The 19783-nt window shown below is 47.2% G+C and overlaps 1 protein-coding gene across 3 annotated transcripts in view; it reads right to left on the bottom strand.

Moving 5' to 3' along the window:
* Positions 1–19783, bottom strand: part of Camsap1 (calmodulin regulated spectrin associated protein 1) — a 67732-nt gene that overhangs the window by 13041 nt on the left and 34908 nt on the right. The window contains exons 4-14 of one of the 3 annotated variants that reach the window (XM_028868794.1): positions 19500–19580; positions 18523–18555; positions 15940–16081; positions 9794–9933; positions 9610–9706; positions 9081–9258; positions 6145–6236; positions 5417–5501; positions 2483–4826; positions 986–1122; positions 260–468 (exon numbers count right to left, since the gene is read on the bottom strand). In XM_028868794.1, coding sequence (XP_028724627.1) covers positions 260–468; positions 986–1122; positions 2483–4826; positions 5417–5501; positions 6145–6236; positions 9081–9258; positions 9610–9706; positions 9794–9933; positions 15940–16081; positions 18523–18555; positions 19500–19580 — 3538 coding nt within the window. Of the gene's footprint in view, positions 1–259; positions 469–985; positions 1123–2482; positions 4827–5416; positions 5502–6144; positions 6237–9080; positions 9259–9609; positions 9707–9793; positions 9934–15939; positions 16082–18522; positions 18556–19499; positions 19581–19783 lie in introns of those variants that run through there. The other 2 variants (XM_028868795.1, XM_037204681.1) reach the window with 2 other exon arrangements.

Here is a 19783-nt window from a genome sequence, read left to right as displayed (position 1 = left end):
GAAGAGCTTTCCCAGCCCCATCCCTAACGCCATAACTCACTGTGTGACAAAGAGCTTCCCTGTGCCAAACCCAGCCAACTCTCTGGCCCAAACCCTGGACGCCCCTTGCCATCTCAAAGCATCACATTTGGTCTCAATTTCTCAAGCCTGATGGAAGGGATAATCCCCCGTTACCCTGCCCACCTCACACAGGTCCTGAGAAATTACAGTGAGCTAAAGAAGCTGAGCACGAGCATGGGGGCTGGATGAGGCTGCTTACGGGTGGAGGAACACTTGGTTCCAGAGTCACTGCAGGACTCTTCTCGGTGCACTGACTTTGGCCGAGGCTTTTTAGGCTTCGATTTAGGCTTGCCAAGTCCTTGCTCCTCCAAGGCCTGCTGCTGCTTCCTCCGTAAGTATTCCTGTTTAATAAGCTCTCGCCGAGCCTTCTCCTCCTCCTTCCGTAGCCGATCCTCTTCAGCCTTACGCCTGAGAGCAAAATGGATCCACAAAAGACAGGATCAGAGGCACTCTTCCGAGGGACAAGTCTACCAGCCCCAGCTCCTGCAGCCCTCCCCAGGGTGCTTCTGCGGCGCTCTCTGCAGATTTCTAGAGCTGTGGGAGTTAGGGGCAAAAGGCACTGGTGAAGGGGCAGGGTGGGACTGAGTCACCTGGGAAACTGGAGAGTGCTGGGACCACAGACAACTCATTTCCTGGGCTACAGACTGGTAGCCTCATCACCCCCATGGGGAGTGATGAACAGGACTCACAGGGTGCTGTGGACACAAAGGATCACCCAAGGAGAGGGGCTCACGTGACAGCTGCACAGATGAGTACTGTCGTGGCCAGCAGATGCTAAGTGCTAACAGCAGGGGTGAGGAAGGAGTGAAGTGGCGGTGAGATGCCACCCCAATTGGGGTGGGTCAGCCTGGCCCTGTCTACCATCCAGACGGATAGCTCTGCTCTCCCACTAGACACAGCTGGAGGCTGCTGAGGAAGAGGTTACCGGGCTTCATCTCGCTTGAGTTCCACTTCAGCCTCCAGCTGCTGCTTGCGTGCACGGGCCTCTTCGGCCTTGCGCTGCTGTTTCAGAAGGAAGGCTGCCCTCTTCTTAGCGAGCTCGTCTTCTGCTTTCTGTTCATCCTACAAAACCCATCACTTCGTAGTCAGTGACAGCAAAAGAAACTCCTTAAACGATCCAACCTAACGTACCTTGATCAAGTATGGACTTCAACAGACAGACAATCTGACTTTTTTGGGGAAACGGTGAGACAGGGTCCATGTAATCCTGAATGTCCCAGAACTCCCTATGCAGACCAAGCTGGCCTCAGACTCAGCGATCTGTCTGCCTCTGTTTGCCAAAGCCATGCACCACCAGATCCTGACTCTTTAAGTAATGAATGAGCTAATCATACACTGTGACACAATCAAAAAAGTCCAAGCCATCAAAATAGCCTCAGTTAGATGACCTTCCACATGCCCTGCAACAAATTCCATTTCCCTGCAAACCCACACATTTCTCCACAAACTGAGCTCACACCGATGTGACTGCACTCATACCATACAAAGCACAAATGGGAATGAGGAGATGGCTCAGCAGAGAAAATGTTTGCTGGGCAGCATGAGGACCTGAGTTCAGATCCTCAGAAGCCACAAAAATTCAGGCAGGAAAGACAGCCTGCCTGTATCCCAAAAAGGAATCTGTGGAGCAAACTAGCTAGCCAGGCTAACTGAAATGGTAAGCTCTGGGCTCTGTAAGACACCTTGCCCCAATATGTAAGGGTCTATGGCCCTATCACCCTGAACTCATCCAGTCTCATCTAACACATAAGGTGGAGAGCAAGCAAGGAAGACACCCAATGCCAACCTCAGGCTCTGGTGCTCGCTCACTCACGCTCTCTCCTCCCTCTCTCTCCCCTGCCCCTCCCCCCCCCCCTCTCTCTCTCTCTCTCTCTCACACACACACACACACACGTCAATAAAATGTGCATCTTGTAAGGCTGAGACTATGCCATGTGGTAGTCAGGAGGAAACAGACATGGTCAGGACAGAAGAGAAACCCCAGGTCCATACTTTTCTTCATCTCTGAGAAAGTGCAGGATGGAGAAACAGAGATATTTCTAAAGCTTCCCTGTGGTCAGGTTTCTGTATCAGGAGTGGGAAAACTTCAGCATGCAGGTCATGTCAGGCCTGGATATCTTTGTGCCGTCTTCAAGTTCTGAGCATTTTTTACTATTTTAAATGACCAAAAAGTCATCTGAAAATCAAGTATTTCATGATTCATGAAAATTATTGGGTTCTAGGATGTGCTACCTGTGACTACATCTGACTGGGTCCACCCTCCACCCTGAGGATGGAGGTTTCTGTAGCCCACTAAGTCAAACATGTTTCTTCCCTGGCTTTTTATGGAATTGGTTTAGAACAGAAGTTCTTGAGAGATCCTCATACCCAAGGCAATGTGAGCACACCTCATGACCATTTCACACACTACCACCCCACTCACCTTGAAGAAGAAACCAACCCCAGGTTTCTGGTCGCCATCTCCGCCAAGCTCCACGGAGCTTTCATGGCCAACCACCTCTCCATCCTCGTCCGGGGCCTTCAGGTCAGAGAGGTCCACCTCAATGAGGCTGGCCTTGCTCCTCAGCGGCTCTTCCGTAAGTGTGTGTTCTTTGCCTGCCTCTTTCACACTTGTCTCCAGACCCTCCTTAAAGTTCATCTGTTCTGACACAATGTTGGCATCTTTGCAAGAGGACGGGACAAATGTCCGATGGTTGCTCTCATCATGGAGCCTGTAACTGTCAAAGAGACACTTCTCAGGGGGTTCCCCACCTGGGTCGGAGGGTGACCGTGGATGGGTGCTTGGGGGCAAAGACCGAGGATGTGGGAGTGTCTCCATACTGGGTGTTGGGGTTTTGCTCCGGGAACAAGCCTGCTGTCTGTCTTTTGGAACCTTCAGTTCAGCCGGCCTTCCCGGACGGGAGTTCCGGCCCTGGCCCAGCCGTGGGGGTTTGCGGTGGCCAGGCACACCAGTTGGAGAGAGTGGCTCAACAAAGTGCACTGGGGCCTTTACCTTTTGGTCCTGGCAGTTATTTTTAGCGCCTGGGGTTGGCACTGTGGGGGACTTCATGAGAAGTTGCTCCTGCTGCTGGGAGATCTTCAGTATAGCCTGCTGCAGTGTACTGATGGTCTCATTCAGCTTTTCAATAGACAGGTCACACTCATTCACATCCACCTCGCCAACACTGTCCTCTAAGAGAGCAGCAGAAATCACTCTGTGCTTCTCTCCATCATGCAGAGAAGCCGGGTCCCTGGGTTTATGTAGCTGTGCAAACGCCACATCCTGAGACTCACTGAGATCTCTCTGATCTTCTTTGACAAGGAACCCTTCAGTTTTACAAGTACCATCATCCAAGTCCTCCCCGTTGTGCTGTGTGAACTCCTTAGTGAAGTGTTCGGGCCTCAGGGGCTGTGGGGCGCCGTCAGCCTTCCCCTTCTTCACCACATGCAGAAAGGCTGCCTTGCCCAGTTTCAGGCGCTGCCTTGCAGACAGTGCCTCCATCTTTTTCTTCTGGGCTTCGATGGCCCTGCGCTTCTCCTCCAGCTGCATGTGGAGCTGCACCAGCTCGGAAGCCAGCAGACTGGCAGGGTCCTTGCTGTGCCTGCCAGGGCTCTGCTCCCTCTTCTGGCGCCATGTCGTCAGAGGGGCCGGGCAGCTTTCAGATGCATCTGGGGTGGTCTTCTGGGAGCTGCTGGTGCTGGACTTGGTCTCACAGCTGTTGAGCCGCTGGAGCTTCCTTTCGGCAAAGCTGGTCATCTTCACACTTCCGCTCGCCATGGACATGCTGCTGAGCTGAGAGGTCGTGCTCAGACATGGGCTTGAGCGGCCACTGGCATCATCCTTGTCTTCGTGTTCCTTTACCTTCATATCCTCTTGTAGTTTGGCTGATTCCTCCTCACCAGCGTATCTGGGGATAACCATAGGATGCTCCTCACCAATGAAATCCTGCTCTGCATCCTCTACGTCTACCACATCGGAGTCAGAGTCCTGCCTCAGGATAGTCCAGGGTTCTGAGTCGTGGGAGCTGGGACTCTGTGAACCAACATACCACCTCCCCTCATCTTCCTCAGGCCTGCCTACATGGAGGAAGAAGCCGTCAGCAGCCTGGCCCTGAGGTAGTGGATCGAATCTACCCATGGCCAGAGGTTGCCCTTCTGCTGCAGCTTCTGCTGACTGTGGTCCTACCTCTGCAGGGTCAATGCTTGCAGCAAATTCTGAACAAGGAATTGGGGTGAAAGTTCTGTTCAGGTCACGACTGCCATGGCTCCCCGTCCCTTTCTTCCGTACCAGAGGCTGGGAGCCCTCACTGGGCCTCTTCGACATGATGGTCCTCGGCCTCCCTTCTCCACGCTCATCTTCCTTGGTGATAATCTGCTTCTCTTTGGCTGGCCGAAGTACTGCTGGCATCAGGGGCTCTAAGTAAAAACTGTCAGGCTTACTCTCCAAAGTGTCGATCTGTCTCTGGGGAGACCTGACACTTGCCACCAGGCTTGGGGCCTGAGGTGAGGTCCTGGAGACCTCTGGAGAATGGGGAGACACATCTGTCCTGATGATAGCCACAAGTTCTTCCTCCTCATCCTCAATGTTGACATTGCTCAGAAGGCTTTTCCCATTGGTCTTTCCGGCTGAAGGATGGGGTTGGTTCTGTGGGGTCAGGTGGATGATGTTGGATGCCAAGCTATCTTTACTGATAGAGCGGGCCAAGCTGACACTGTCACCAGAGCTGGGGTCCACATCACAACTGGCAGCGTGATGGAGAGCAAAGGGTGTTGGCTGGGACACAGGCCTGAAACAAGAGGAGAAACCCATTGTTCAAAAGTCGGAGAGGAGTTCAAGGTCTGGAGAGAGAGAGTGCCAATCTTCCATGTAGAAGCATTACATAAGTGCTCTAGGGCAGAAGAGCACCAGAGGTAACTTTAAGTGAATGACTCAAAAACATTTTGCTCCCAGCACACCTTCATATACCCTGTAAAGTTACCAAGGCCCCAATGAGCCTTGATTTACTATATTTAGCACACTACAAATGAAAGCCCAGACACTTTTTAAACAAAGAATAAGTATCACCACAAGACCCATGACAGTAACGACATGGACAGTGTAGGTGGCACCACTGCTCTTAGAGACCTCTCTGACACCTGTAGACCCTCACATCTCCTCTGCTGCTGGACACCACAAATCACACAGCCACCTGGCAAGTACCCAGGGGCTCACAGGAGAGGACGAGCATAGGAGAGAGCAAGCCGATGCTGGCACTGCTGTGCAAACACTGGCTGCCAGCTCCCTGAACAGCCTGGCCAGTCTCTGCGGGTCCCTGGAACACATCTGGAGACCTGCTGACTAAGGAGGTCTGAGCAGAAACAGTGCCAAGTCACTCACCTGTTTCTTTTATCTGGCCATGCTACTGCTGCACCTCGCGGCTGACCATCAACCCGAGTTAGAGAATTCGATCTGTGTCGCTGATCTGTAGTTTGGAGGAAATAAGCACATTCAATGTTAAGTAACCAACTCTGTACCACTTGAAGTTCTTTTAATGTAATAGCCATTTCTTGGGTAATGAATCCTGACTCAACCCACAACACTACTCAGGAAAGCAGATAACCAGAAGAGTACAACTTCCAGTAGTTCCAATAAGTGAAGTACAGTGTAATCGGTACAGAATGCTTGGGACACCTGCCATTCTGTGCATGCTGCACAGAACTTACCAGATTTGAAATGACATTTATACCACAAGACTATAAATTCTAAGCTGTATCAGTACAAATTAAAATTTATCCTGCTAGGGTCGGAGAGATGCCTTAGTGGTTAAAAGCACTGGCTGCTCTTGCAAGGTCCTGAGTTCAATTCCCAGCAACCACACGGTGGCTCACAACCATCTATACTGGGATCTGATGCTCTTTTCTGGCATGCAGGTATAAATGCAGACAGACATTCATACATAAAAAAATAAATCTTTAAAATAAAAACCAGAAAAAAGTATTATCCTGCTATTATTAACTAAAACGGGTACATTAGATTAAGATCATTCAATATTGAGGAATGTTATTTTACTACAGTAACAAAGAAAAAGTAACAACAGGGAAAATAGAAGAGAATCATGCTCTCACCAGGGATGTCCTCTGCCTGTGACACCTTTTGCTGTTTCTGCCTCAGTGGCAACAAAGGATGGGATGGACTAAATGTGGAAGCTCCTTTTCCACTAAATAAAAATAAATCAGAGAAAATAATGAGTCTATCAAACTTCAAGTTCAAAAGCAAAGGCAGAGGCTGGCGAGATGGCTCTGCAGAGAGGGACACTGGCGGGGAAAACCTGACAGCCTAAATTCTATTGCTAGTTCTACACAGTGGAAGGAGAGAACTTACTCCTACAAGTTGTCCTGACTTCCACATGGATGCCATGGTGTATGTGAAACCATAAATACACACATACACAAATACACACATGTATGCAGCACACACAACCAACCAACCAATCAATGTAAGAGTGAAAAGCAAAGGCATGTAAGCAACAGAAAGCATTATAAACTTGTACCAAGCTGGGAGCAGTCAGCAGGTTTCTCTGGGGAAATATTTTCCATAAAACTAAACGAAAAAAACCAAAGTTTTGAATTTGAGATAAAAATCTCAAACTTGGACTGGAGAGACAGCTTAGTTGGTCAAGTGTTTGCCCTGCAAACATAAGGAGGACCTGAGCTCAACTGCCAGCACCCACGTAAGGAAGCCAGGCAGGGCAACATGTATCTGTAATCCTTGCGCTGGAGAGGACTGCTGACCATTTAGTCTAGCCAAATCAGTGAGCTCTGGGCTATCTCAAAAGATAAGGTGGAGTGTGACCAGGAAAACACCAACATCCACCTCTGGCGTCCACACACAGGTGCACACACGTGCACAAACACAAATGCTCACAAATCCCAAAGCTGCAAACAGAGATAGTACAACTTCTGGTTGTAGCACTTGACACAAAAAATCAAGTGACTACCACAAAAGGGACCGGCAAGAGATGGGGGTGGAGATGGGGGTAAGAACAATGCACGATATGTAAGTATGAAAATGTCACAAGCCAGGAGGTCGTGGCACACGACTTTAATCCCAGCACTTGAGAGGCAGAGACAGTGGGATCTCTGAATTCAAGGCCAGCCTGGTCTACACAGCAAGTTCCAGGCCATCCAAGGCTATATAGTGAGACCCTGTCTCAAAAACACAAAAATAAGAAGTTTAAAGGACCACAAAGATGATTCCACTATATCAAACTGACTGAAAATGCTGAGAATAACCTGAGCATGAGCCCTACATGGACAAGAAGGGCACTCACACATTTTACAGGCCAAATATGGAAACAGTCACAAAAAAAAATTCACAATCATGCACACCTTTTCTACTTCTTCCATCACAGTTTGAGTAAAAGAGGATTCATGGCTGTGGCCGGAAGGACACTCACCCACGTGAGACCAATGGGTGCAGCTGCAGCAGCCTGACACCCATGGGGGCTGGCACTACTGCCCAACAGGAAGCACTCTTAACCTGCAGGGCAGCTAGTTTGCTATCGCACTGTGGGGAAGAACTTGGCCAAGGGACAGTAAGAAAGTGCGGGCAGGAACACAGAGGCGTCCAACACCCTGGGCTGTAGCTTCTATGGTTAAGCCCAAAGGGACAAAGACAGGGAAAGGTCCTTCAGAGACAGAGGAGACAAAAGGAGGAAAACCGTACAGAAAGGGTGGAAGGCACAGTGAAGCCAGAGGAGCCCAGGAGCAAGGAGAGACTCCCACCAGCCCTGGCAGAGAGTAAAGGTTACAAACCTACAGCCACTCACAGCACAAGGACCAGTGAAAACCAAACAGAACAGAGCCAGGATGTGCACAGTGCACAGCTATTCCAGGGAAGAGTCTGATGAATGAGAAAGCCTTCACAGCCACTGTTACACATGGGATATCAATGCTGCTTTAACCAACTTCCATGCACACACACACACTGCATGTACTAGATCTGACTACAAAGTACAGGGACTGTGGCAAGAATGCCCAGGTACCCACAGAAGGAGCCATGTGGCTGTGTAGCTCTGCCCTTGAGATGCTACCATCTGTATCCATGGGCTCTGAGCCACACACAGCGTTCCATTTCTGCTCCAAGGATCTGATCCTGTCAGTGAGTCTCAGCTCTTAAACACTCCCAGCATCACCTGACATGCTCTGTGGCCTTCTGAACACTCCCTTCCTGGCTCAACCCTCTAGCGTCCTTAGTGTCAATCTGAGAAAGCTGAGGTCCTTTCCAACATGCATCTAACAAGCCATTCAGCTTCATGTGCCATTCAAAATCACTTCTGAGTATTGTTTTAACCTTAAATCTCAATTCACTCTCCATACTTCAAAACTATGTTTTCATTTTAAAATCTTCTCTCAGCTGAGCCAGACACAGGCCTCCTCCCCGACAAGAGGCTCAACCCCCATCCAAAATGAGCTCTCTCATCTTCATCCCACATGTCCAACGACCTGGTTGCAGCCAATCAACCTGGATCCAGTCAGCTGAATTCTAGGTCTTAATGACAAAAATCAGTTCTCAAAAAACACTCAAGAGTTCCATTTACTGTCTCATTGTCAAATCCATTGCTCACTGAAGCAAATGAACGAGTATTGCTTACAGATGAGCATCCTTCATTCTTAAATTCTATCAGACTACATTTCAGAGCAAATTTGGACTATTCCTCAGTCTCTTCCCCAAGAGACCACTTGTGAAACTGTAATTCACTGTGACGAGGCGATGGAGAAATCTCCTTTCTATACTACAGTTTGATGTATTTAAATTGTATTGATTATTATATTACATAAATACTCCTATTTAAAAACCTTGCAACTAAGAGGCTTCCAGACTCCTGGCCTCCAGAGAGAAGACTGAGTGACGAGGAACAGTCAGGAGGACAGACAGCTGCAGGAACTACTCAGGTACTTTCTGCATTACCTATATTAAGAGAGAGTTTTGATTTCTCAGAGTACTATGTGAAAAGGAAACAGGATGGTAAACTGACCCCAAAGCAACACGACAGACTCACAGACACTCAGGCTCTTCCGAGTGGAGGTGGTACCGATGGCTGCCTTCAGGGAGAGGTTGAGGGGGTGGTGGCAGGTCAGCCGGACTCATGGCGGCAGGACTACCCAGGAAACTGCGTTTGGTTGCATTGGAAATCGGGACGGGAGGTCGGCTGCTCTTCTGCTGTAACACTGTTTTAGCTACAGAAATAGCAATTTTACAGAAATATATTTATTATTTATAATGACAATATCAGCCAAAAACAGAGAACCTATAGCTTTTATAACCATGAAAACAACTCAACTTTTTACTTGAAACCAAACTTCTCAAAATTGGTTTTAACAGGTGAGGCCATAGGCTGACCCTCAAAGACTGTTACAAATATCAAATTGAAAAACAGCACAGATTAGAACATGAACAGACAGAAAAGGCAAGCTTGGGCTTTTGGTCTGCCCAAGCATTGACAGACAGGACACCTTGGCCTTTACAGATATATGGGCTTCCTCAATCCTTTGGGCTTTCAAGACCATGACCATTCAGTTGCCACTCACCATCCTTCAGCTCTTGAATATCTCGGGGCTGAACAAAATCTGGTTTGACGTTCTCAAACCACCAGAAGAGCTCAGCAATAAAAACCATAACGTTCGGCTAAAACAAAACACACAACAACCCACGCACAGTAAGTACCTGCTCATAGGCAGCTGGCTTTAAGTACATGTCTGATGGCAGCTTTACCTTCAGCACTAGGGGAGCGTACAGCATATCCTCCAGGGTGAGATAGAAACACTTGTTCAGATGCTCGTTGGAAAACTCCCTCAGAAGCCGGATGTTATACAGGCTGTCGGCCATCGACGGCACCTCCTTCAGGCAAATATCTAGTAGAATCAGTCAGGTAGACTGTGTTACAATATGCATATTCTGCTCACATGGGTGTGTGTAGATACACAATTCTGAACTGAAACTCGATGTGGAAGGGGTGGTGATAAAGTAAGTAAGATTACGGGATTTTAAAAGACAGTAAGTTTCACAGGTGACATTAAACACAGAAAGAAAATATGGGAAATCTCCAGAACCCGCATTTATAAAATAAATCCTATGAGAGTTCGAGACTGGATTCCTAAAATGACCGTGGCGGGCTGCAGCCGGAGTTTAGTAGCAGAGTGCTTGCCTGGCGTGTGCAAGGCACTGGGCTTCATCCCCAGCAGGAGGGCAGGCAAAAGACGAACAGTGGACATCACCTTCTAGAGTGTTTCTGGGTCCACAAGATGGCTCAACAGGTAAAGGCTCTTGTCCTGCATCCCAACAGCCTGAGTTCAATCCCCAGGACTCACAGAAAGGTAGGAAAATACCAAGTCCACAAAGACGTCCTTTCACCTCCACATCTACGCCACCGCACCAATACCCACATATATCAATAATATTAAAATGACTTTAAAGAAATGTTTGGACTTCCTTCAGCAAGCAGAAACTCTGCCTGAGGTTAATTTCATATTTGCAAAGGGTAGGGGCCAGGATATGCACAAAATTACAGTTGTTAAGCGAGGTCTCTAATTCTCCAAATCAAGATGACACATAGTACACGCCTCCTCTATGAAGAGGTGAGGACCTTTCCAACCTCTCAGGTTGAAAATTCAGGAGCAGACCCTCCGCTGGGAAATGCAGTACAGGTAGTAAATAAGGACCCCTGAGAAGGGGTCTCCAGTGTTTGTCCAGGTGCTCCTTAGAAGGAGCCAGTGAACAGCAGTTGTAGGATCATGAGACAATGCAAACCTCTGAATATGTGCCACCTTAAAAAAAAAAAAAAAGGAAAAAGAAAAAGAAAAAGAAAAAGGGGTGGGGGGCAGGGCGGGCAGGCAGAGAGTACTCATCCAGCATACTCAAGTACAAAAATAAGACAAAAAAAATTTTCAAAGACCTCAAATGTTGTTTTCCATCTAGGTCATTAGTCCAAGAAGAGGGTGTGTCAACATCAAGTGAGGCAGTCACCTGGTCATGAAATCCTACCCGCCACAATATCCTGATTGCCCAGTCCTCGCTGCCCTCTAGGCTATGTGGACCCTCAACACACAACTCTCTACTGAACATCTCTTTTCTGCGGTTTGCGTGCTGTTATGTGCTCCAAGTGACTGTCCTGGGCCAAAGCCACAGTTCCAGACAGTGTGAAATCAAACAAAATCTAACAGTTGCAGAACAAGGACCCCATGCTCTTATTCTTCAAAATTAATGCAGCTAAAATCTGTGAAAACTTAAGCAGTAAGTATGATGAGAGAAATGGAATCTAACATAAGCTATTAAGGTCATAAGATGGTAATGAGAGTTCAATCCATGAATCCACAGACCAATGTGCTGGCAGGGAGAAGACACTGCAGAATGCCAGCTAAGAACCAAGAAACAGGAAATGAGGTTGGAAACTCCAGTGGTGAAAATCGGATGAGGAGGGAGATGACGAATGAAGATCCAGAATCCAAAGGCCTCCCCGACAAAGCAGTCAGCTAATCATGAAACATGAACCACTTCTCTTGAGGGGTCTTAAGATTAGAGGCCAGCACACACCATCTTGACCAAGAGCACAGTGGGCATGGATGCCAGGACGTACACTGTAGTCTGAGTCAGACACATCATAAGGAAACACCAAACCAACCAACCAACCAAAGGACAATGGACCAACTCAACAGCCTGAAAATCAAGAAAGGCAAAGGCTGGGCACTGTGGCTTCAGGGAGACTCAAGGCCTGACAAGTGAAAACAGTGAGTACAGGGTGAAAGGACGTCGTCGGGACAAGTGGCAAGCCTGGACAAGGTCTCAAATGGTGTGCCTCAGGACGTCCCTGAGCCATAAACACACCAGTGCTGCCAGGAAAGCCTCTGTTCCCTAATCTACTCCAAACATAAATGTGAGAAGTAGTACCCTGGGAAGGTTAGATTTAAAAAACAAATTCCTTGAGCTGTCTGCTACATATTAAATTTATGCCAAAATAAAATGCGACAACTTTGCCTGTGTTGTCTGTCAATCTTGGTAAAAAACACAAGTATTTACTAGACTGGCAACATATTTAGGGAACAGTTAAGAAATTATCATTTTTGGGATACAGCCTCTCCACATCTAAGAATGTGAAGCCTCTTCCAAGAACTACAGAAAAGTTTAGGACTTACTGGGCTATCAACAGGGTTCCTCCTCCAGGGCTTCTGTCCCAGTCAACCTACAGGACACAAAGGACTATTCCTGCTCATGCTTTGGTCCCCAGCTGTGGCAGCCTGGAGACCACAGCCACTACCAGGTAAAATAACATCACTGGCAGGCCAGGAACTGCACCTACTCAGTCAGTTGTGTAAAAGGAGGTACAAAGGTTAGAGTCTTGCCTCCCAACATTTTATACAAGGTTTCAATCTGTGGTAACAAGACAAGCCAGCCTTAACTGTCGTCTTCTGGGGGGTCTCTTCCCAGTGTGTCAGGGATAATCCTCTTATTAAAAGACCAGGAACATCCCATCTTCCTTATTTTTTGACACAATTTATTTATTTTTTTCCAAGTTCTTTTCTTTCTTTCTTTCCTTCCTTCCTTCCTTCCTTCTTTTTAAAGATTTATTTATTTATTATGTATACAGTGTTCTGTCTGCATGTCTGCCTGCATGCCAGAAGAGGGCGCCAGATCTCATTACAGATGGTTGTGAGTCACCATGTGGTTGCTGGGAATTGAACTCAGGACCTCAGGAAGAGCAATCGGTACTCTTAACCTCTAAGCCATCTCTCCAGCTCCCTCTTTGACACAATTTATAAACCATAGAAACTGTCAATTCCTTAAAAGTTTGGTAAATGCCCCAGGAAAAGTTCTCACAAAAAGTCATCCCCGAGGATGTATGCACGTCCTCACGCCTGAGTCCATCTGTCTTGTAGTTATGTCTCTAGCTCTCCCGTTCCTTTCTCCAATACAGAGCTGTCTGTGTCATCTGACACTGAACATACACAGCACAGGAATACTCTTCATGTTTTTATTTGATGTCTACTAGACCTGAATTTATGTCATTTTATTTTCTGCATTCTTTATTTTGCTGTTTTATTGACTCATCAGTCCAGAAAATTATCTATTTTATTTATTTTTTTTAAAGATTTATTTATTTATTATGTATACAGCATGTATGACCAGAAGAGGGCACCAGACCTCATTACAGATGGTTGTGAGCCACCATGTGGTTGCTGGGAATTGAACTCAGGACTTCTGGAAGAGCAGTCGGTGCTCTTAACCTCTAAGCCATTTCTCCAGCCCTATCTATTTTATTGATCTGTCAAAAGAACAGCTTTTAGTTTTACAGTTTCTCTTCAAAACATTTAAAATGTTTCTACTTTGTTATTTTACTGCTAAATTTACTTTTTAATTTTGTTGTTTTGCTTTTTCGAGACAGTGTGCGTGCGTGCGTGCGTGCGTGCGTGTAACAGCACTGGCTGTCCTGGAACTTGATCTGTAGACCAGGCTGGCCTTGAACTCAGAGATCTGTCTGTCTCTGTCTCCTGAGTGCTGGGATTAAAGGTGTGTGCCACCAGTGCCCAGCTTACTTTTTAATTTTTATTACAAGATACAACGTCTTTTAAACTCTACGAAGATAATGAAGTGCTCTATGTAGCCTCTCCACAGCAGCCTGGAGTGCAGAGGCAGGAGGGTTAGAAAGAGCACGCTGAGCTGCTTCCAGGACTTGGCTGAGGGATCTGCTGCCGTCATACAGTTCCCTACTCTGTAACCTGCTCTGTCTTCCCACTAAGTTATTTGGGGCCTTCCTAGAATGTCTACCACCATAGTCCTTCAACTAGACACATCCAGTGGACTCTTGAAATTTGCCTATGTTCATCCAGGGGCATCTACACTTCCCTTGGCTAAATCCTCTCTATTCTCTGTTAGTTCCTCCTATATAGATCTCATTTTTCTAGTTTCTCCTTTGCTTCCCCCCACCCCCTCTTTTCTGGGAGATTCTTTTTTTCTACACAGCCATCTAACTCTTTAATAGACTCTTACACTTCAGACACCAAAATGCACACTTCCTCAGAGCTCTATGGAACCTAATGTGGACACACCATATGGCAGTCTTCTAGATGCCCCTTCCCAGTACTCATTCTAGGTCCCCAGCCTCTTACTGATGTATATTCTGAACTATAGCTGCAGTAAGGGGATCTCCTCAAATGTCAGGGGTGTTTGGGCACCCCTTCACTGTTAGAGGGAGGTAGCAGGAAGTGGGCTTTGCTGTAGGTGACCAAAGCAAGAAGCCAGCTGATGGCAAACCTCAGTCACTGTGGGTCTTGTCCTTAAGACCAGTTTCTGCAAGAAGACTCTTCCCTGAGTTGCAGGTGGGGCAAATAAGCCTGTGGAAGCCAGCAAGGAAGAGAGGTTTACTGGTACCGGTGACTGGAAGAAGCTCACACAAAAGCCTTGCTTCTGGTCACCGCACCCCTGCCTGCCCCAAGCTGGAGTCTGAGACCATGACTTACAGGCTTGGTCTCCCCCAAGTGTGTTCATATCCCCAGGCCTTGGACATGGAAGGTGTTGCTGGAAGCAAGGGGGACCCAGGCTCTCACTGTTCTTCAGACTGACTTTCAAAGACACCCCCAGGCATGGCTGCTAGCCAAAGTCTTTCTACCTTTCTGTGGCAGCTCCAGAATTCTAGCTGGTGAACTGTCTTGCTTCTCTGGCTAGCCAGCTCCTGGAACTTACAATTCAGTTGTTCAATCTACAGACAGTCACAAAACTTCTTTTTCTTCCCTTTACTTTTCTCTGGGATTGTGTCAGGATTGGCTGAAATGGACCTAGTTCACTAATTACTAAGCTCCTTGCTTTCAGACATACACATCCGCCTCCCTTATAGACACTTCAGGCTGTGTTCTATGGTTCCGGTAGTTATTCACTTGTTCAATACGTAGTCCACATCTGTTTGTCTAGACATTTATTTATTTACTTTTTAAATAATTTTTTAAAATTTATTTTATGTGCATTGGTATGACAGTCTCAGATCCCCTGGAACTGGAGTTACAGAAAGTTGTAAGCTGCCATGTGGGTGCTGGGAATTAAACCCAGGTCCTCTGGAAAAGCAATCAGTGCTCTTAACCGCTGAACCATCTCTCTCCAGCCCCTTTCCCTGTCTTTCAAGTCACCTCTGTGTCTGTAAAAAATGTATTGTCTGCACTTCCATGCCTGGAGTAGGCATAATAACAGCCTAAGCTGTCCAGGGCTAAAGTCTGAGACACTGTCCCAGTGCAGGCACTGGTCGGGCCCCTGGCCTCCTACCTGCCCACTCCAGACTTAGGACATCGAGCCACTGACAGCTCGTGCTTCCACAGCACCTTGGCAGCTCTGTACCATGCCCTTCTTCACAACTGTTCCCTTTTCCTCCTCCCTGCTACAGGTCACAAGCACCCAGAAAGAGGTTTTCTGGCATCAGGCCACGGCAGGAGACAGACTGAATCTACCATTCATTCTCATGTCTTCAGAAAGTTCTATAGTTATTTGCCCTTGGTTTCTGACAGGGGTCTCATTTATGCAGCCCAGGCTGATCTTGGTCCTAACAGCTTACCAAATGCCAGAACTAAAGGTGAATGCCACCCTATCTGGCTTAGGTTCTAAATGTTTCAATAAGGAAGGATTTTAAATCTCATTCACTCTGAAACAGAAGTAAAGTCACAAAACACAATGACATATTATCCAAATACTTAGCGGGCGCTTTCCACATCACATAAGATGCAGATTACGAATAAGTATTTGGTGTCTGGGCATTTCTAGTACGTGGTAGTATCCCAACTAACACAGGGACTCCGTGCTAATTCCTTGGGTTTCTCCTGCATGTGAAATGCACACTGGTCCCTTTCAGATCTGTTCAGGGGAAGTGTTCGTTCTCCACTCACCATCCAGTTTCATCTGCTCTGGGCAATAATAGTGAACCACCGCTAAGAGAGCAGCGCCATCACTGCCGTCTCTCATCAAGTCCTCCAACAACGGGAAGTAGGGTGACTGCCTAGCAGAAAGATGCTCTCGCCGATAGCGGACCTGCAGTTGATAAAAGGAAAATGGTCTCTGCGTGTGAGATCGCTTCACCCTGTGTATGTTACAGGCACACTGCTAGAGCAAGATTTACACCAAGCCTAGAGCCACATGAAGACCAACTGTTATTGCCTGGAAAAGTTCAGACTGTGTGGATGATACCCTCTGTCCAGAACAAACAAGTCAGATCCAGGGACTGAGGCCCATGGGTACACTGGATGGCAGAGATCCACTGCTAACACCACCAGGGCCAGTCTAACTCTAAACTGACTCTGGCGGTGGGTACACATAGGAAGGAGACAAAACGCATATCTATACTATCATAAGCCGATGCATTACAAACTAATGAGAAACAAGTTAAACAGTGAGCATTCAGAGCTTGAAAGACTCAAGCTACAGGCACTTTCCTAAGTATTATCAATATTAACATTGGTCATTAAGAATTACAAAATAAAATAGCATTAATTGATAGTTTGAGAAATTTCAGAAACCAGGTTAAACAAAATTTCTCACACTACTACACCAGCCACCAAGAACTACAAGTGAAACATCAGTACTAAAACCCACAAGATCATCAAGCAAATGCTAGGCCAAGGTTCCCTTATGTGCACACCCGAGGGAGCTACCTGTCGGTATTCTAAGAACCACAGCCCATGCCTCTCTGCCCATGTTCAGAGAGAACTTAGCTGAGAGGGGACTGCTCAGTGCAGAGACAACTCCCCAAGAGTTGCAGTGTACTGCTCTTGCCTGCATCAGTGCCCAGGGCAGGAGACCCAACAGCCAAATTGTCTACAGAGGGGGCACATACACAACAGAAACTAAAAGAAAGCCAGCACCTGCCTATAACAAGAACTGTTGGTTTCTGAGAGTTCTGCAGGTGAGTCCAAATCAAAAAATCATCTTGGAATCTAGACTGCAAGCTGATGCCTCTACAGATACTCGTAACCAGTAGTGATGCTCATCAGAACACTTGGAACCGATTCCCTTAGATTTAGCAACAAGGCTTGTTTTGTGTTGACTGTATGTTCCAACACACATTTTAACTTGTTTCTCAGAGCCCATGACACGTACTACCACAGGGAACCCGCCTCATACTGTACCACACGTGCAAAGTCCACAGGTTCCAGCATGCAGTGCATCACAGCATGCTCCAGGCCAGGCTTTCACAGAGAGAGCAGACAGGGAGTGAGCAGGCATGCAGTAAAGCAAATGGTTTTTGAGTAAAGATGGATGGCATGGGTAAAAATTGGGCTGACACTGAACTACAGGGGCCCAGGAGGCTCACAGGACTGCTTTGCTCACTCACATCTTCTAACTTCTAGCTGTGAAATGTTTAGATAAGACCCATAACCTGTCAATCTTTACCACATGTTTTCTTGTTGGTCTAGTTAGTGAACACCACTACAGGACACCCATAGCCTCTCTAACAAAGGAAAGTTAAGGGAGATTGCTTTTGGTTATATTTCTCTTTTTTCATAAAACTTATCTGAAACCAAACCTCTGATGCCTGAGTGTGTAAGCCCTTGCCTTGGTCAAACCCAGGACTCAAACACGCATTAAGCATGCCTTCCTCCTCCTCCTCCTCCTCCTCACTAACATACCATCAGGAAGTACAACCTAAGTTTACATGGGGCCCTCAGGTGAGAACCCAAAGGACAATCTGGGCTAAATAATGAAGCTACAGGACCCAGGCAATCAAAGGGCACACTCAAACCATCTACAAAGAGATCTGTGCCCAAAAGTTCACATGAAAAGGTACCACTTGGCACCAGGCATTTCCTATAAAGGCAATAACAAACTGGTCTACTTCCAGAATTGGGCACCTGTTAGGTACTGCTAGAATTACTAAACCAAATCCTGGTTTCTAAAATTTGTGTGAAAATTCATTATTTCAAAAGCCCTGCATCTGAACTGACCTAACTCAGCCTGCAGAATCTGAGTTGACTTCTATATAGGCCTAAGGGACAGCAAAAGGAGACCACATCAAGACACACCAGCAGGAGCCCTCTCTGCAGTCCGCCTGTGCCCTCAGTAGGAGAACACCTTCCCAACCTGACAGCCTAGAATACAGGTACTAGGGGAGGTCATGGTAGATACCGCCCCTCAGGCAAAGTAACAGCAGGAAAAAAAGGTTAAGGATTGATGCCAGCCACTAGGTCACTATCTTGGTGTCTACTAGGAACGACAGTGTCCTGTCAGCTATGCTACACTGGTCACTTAGAGATCACTTAGAACCTGGGGTAAATGGACATGGCATTCCAAAGTGCCACATAACAAAGCCCATCAGCGTGGCCAGCAGGGCTCATGCTAGAGAACATGTAACACAACCCCCAGGTGGACATTTAAACAAACAAAAACCCAGTCTTGGGTGCGAGCAATTTTAATGGAAGCGCATGATGGCAACAAGATGGCTTTGCAGATTGCGGCTGGTGGCCTGAGTCACTTACGGGTACTAACTTCCAATACCACTTGGAGGGAGACTGCTCAGGAAGCAGGAAGGAAGGTGGAAAGGAATGTCAGCACTGCGGGTCCAGGTGTGCCATGACACACACGCTCACACGCAAGAGGTGGAGATGGCCTCTGGGAAGCAAAGGCTTTCCAGTGTATATGACCTCAGCTGATCACAATACAGGCAATTCAACTGGAAGATAACTTGTCCCCTTCACAACTCTATCCTCCATAATGGCAAAGAATAGTTCCAAACTTGAGAAAGTCAGGGGACCAGGCTAGAGGTCTATGCCCATGTCTGTCTGTCCCATCCAAGGATTAAGGAGGCACTCGACCTGACTGACTAGAGTTGGCCAGTATAGAGAGAAAACCACAAGGGGAGAAGACATGTTGCTCTCAGAGGTAAAACTGTGTCAAAAGTCAGGCACTCCTGTGTACACACCACTGACTGTGACACATGCCTTGACAAAAGAGGAAATGGCCAGGGATAAGGCCAAAGCCAGAATGTGGAATGAATGCACCCATCTGCATCCATCCCAAGGTACACACTTTCCACTGGCTCCAGGCACTGGGCTTCAGACCGCCGCCGCCGCCGCCACCGCCAGCCTCATGGCACCTATCAGGCCATCTCAAGAGTCTGTAGGGCACAGCTTCTACGGGGCGTTGTCTGCTCAATTTCTTACCTTCAGAAGTTCACTCCCAGCTCAGGCTACATTACTTCCATTACTGAACCTCCCAAGTCCTCCCAGAATACCCCTGTTCAACAAACCATGAGCCCTTTTTGGGAGTGAGGAATAGAAGACAGGCTGCCCATGGTAACTCCTAATTGAGGCATTGAGAATCAGCCACCAGGATAATCTAAGAGGCTGGCTTGCTTGGGATGATAAAAATACAGAATGATCAAGTAGAAACAGACATATAAAAAACTACTAATATTAACTTAATGTGTTTTGAAGAAATTAAATTTACTCTTTACCTTTTGATGAGCGGGACTTTCCAGTGGCTGCTGTTTTAATTTAACTTCTTTCTCTGTTATCTCTCTCATTTTAAGATTTACCTAAGGCAGAAGAAAAATGCATTAAGAAGGCCACTGCTCCCCCATGTCATCCCCTATATCTCCATTTCATCACCAGGCGATCCCACAGCACCTGCTGTTAACTCTTAAGACACAGGTGCCATCAGGCCAATTACAAAGATACAGAACAGTTGGATTCTACGTGACCCCAAACTTGCCATGAGTCACAGGGTCAGCCTGCTCCT

This window comes from Peromyscus leucopus, chromosome 4, assembly GCF_004664715.2.
Source record: "Peromyscus leucopus breed LL Stock chromosome 4, UCI_PerLeu_2.1, whole genome shotgun sequence".
NCBI classification, from domain to species: domain Eukaryota; kingdom Metazoa; phylum Chordata; class Mammalia; order Rodentia; family Cricetidae; genus Peromyscus; species Peromyscus leucopus.
This window is presented reverse-complemented; position numbering and strand designations above follow the sequence as displayed.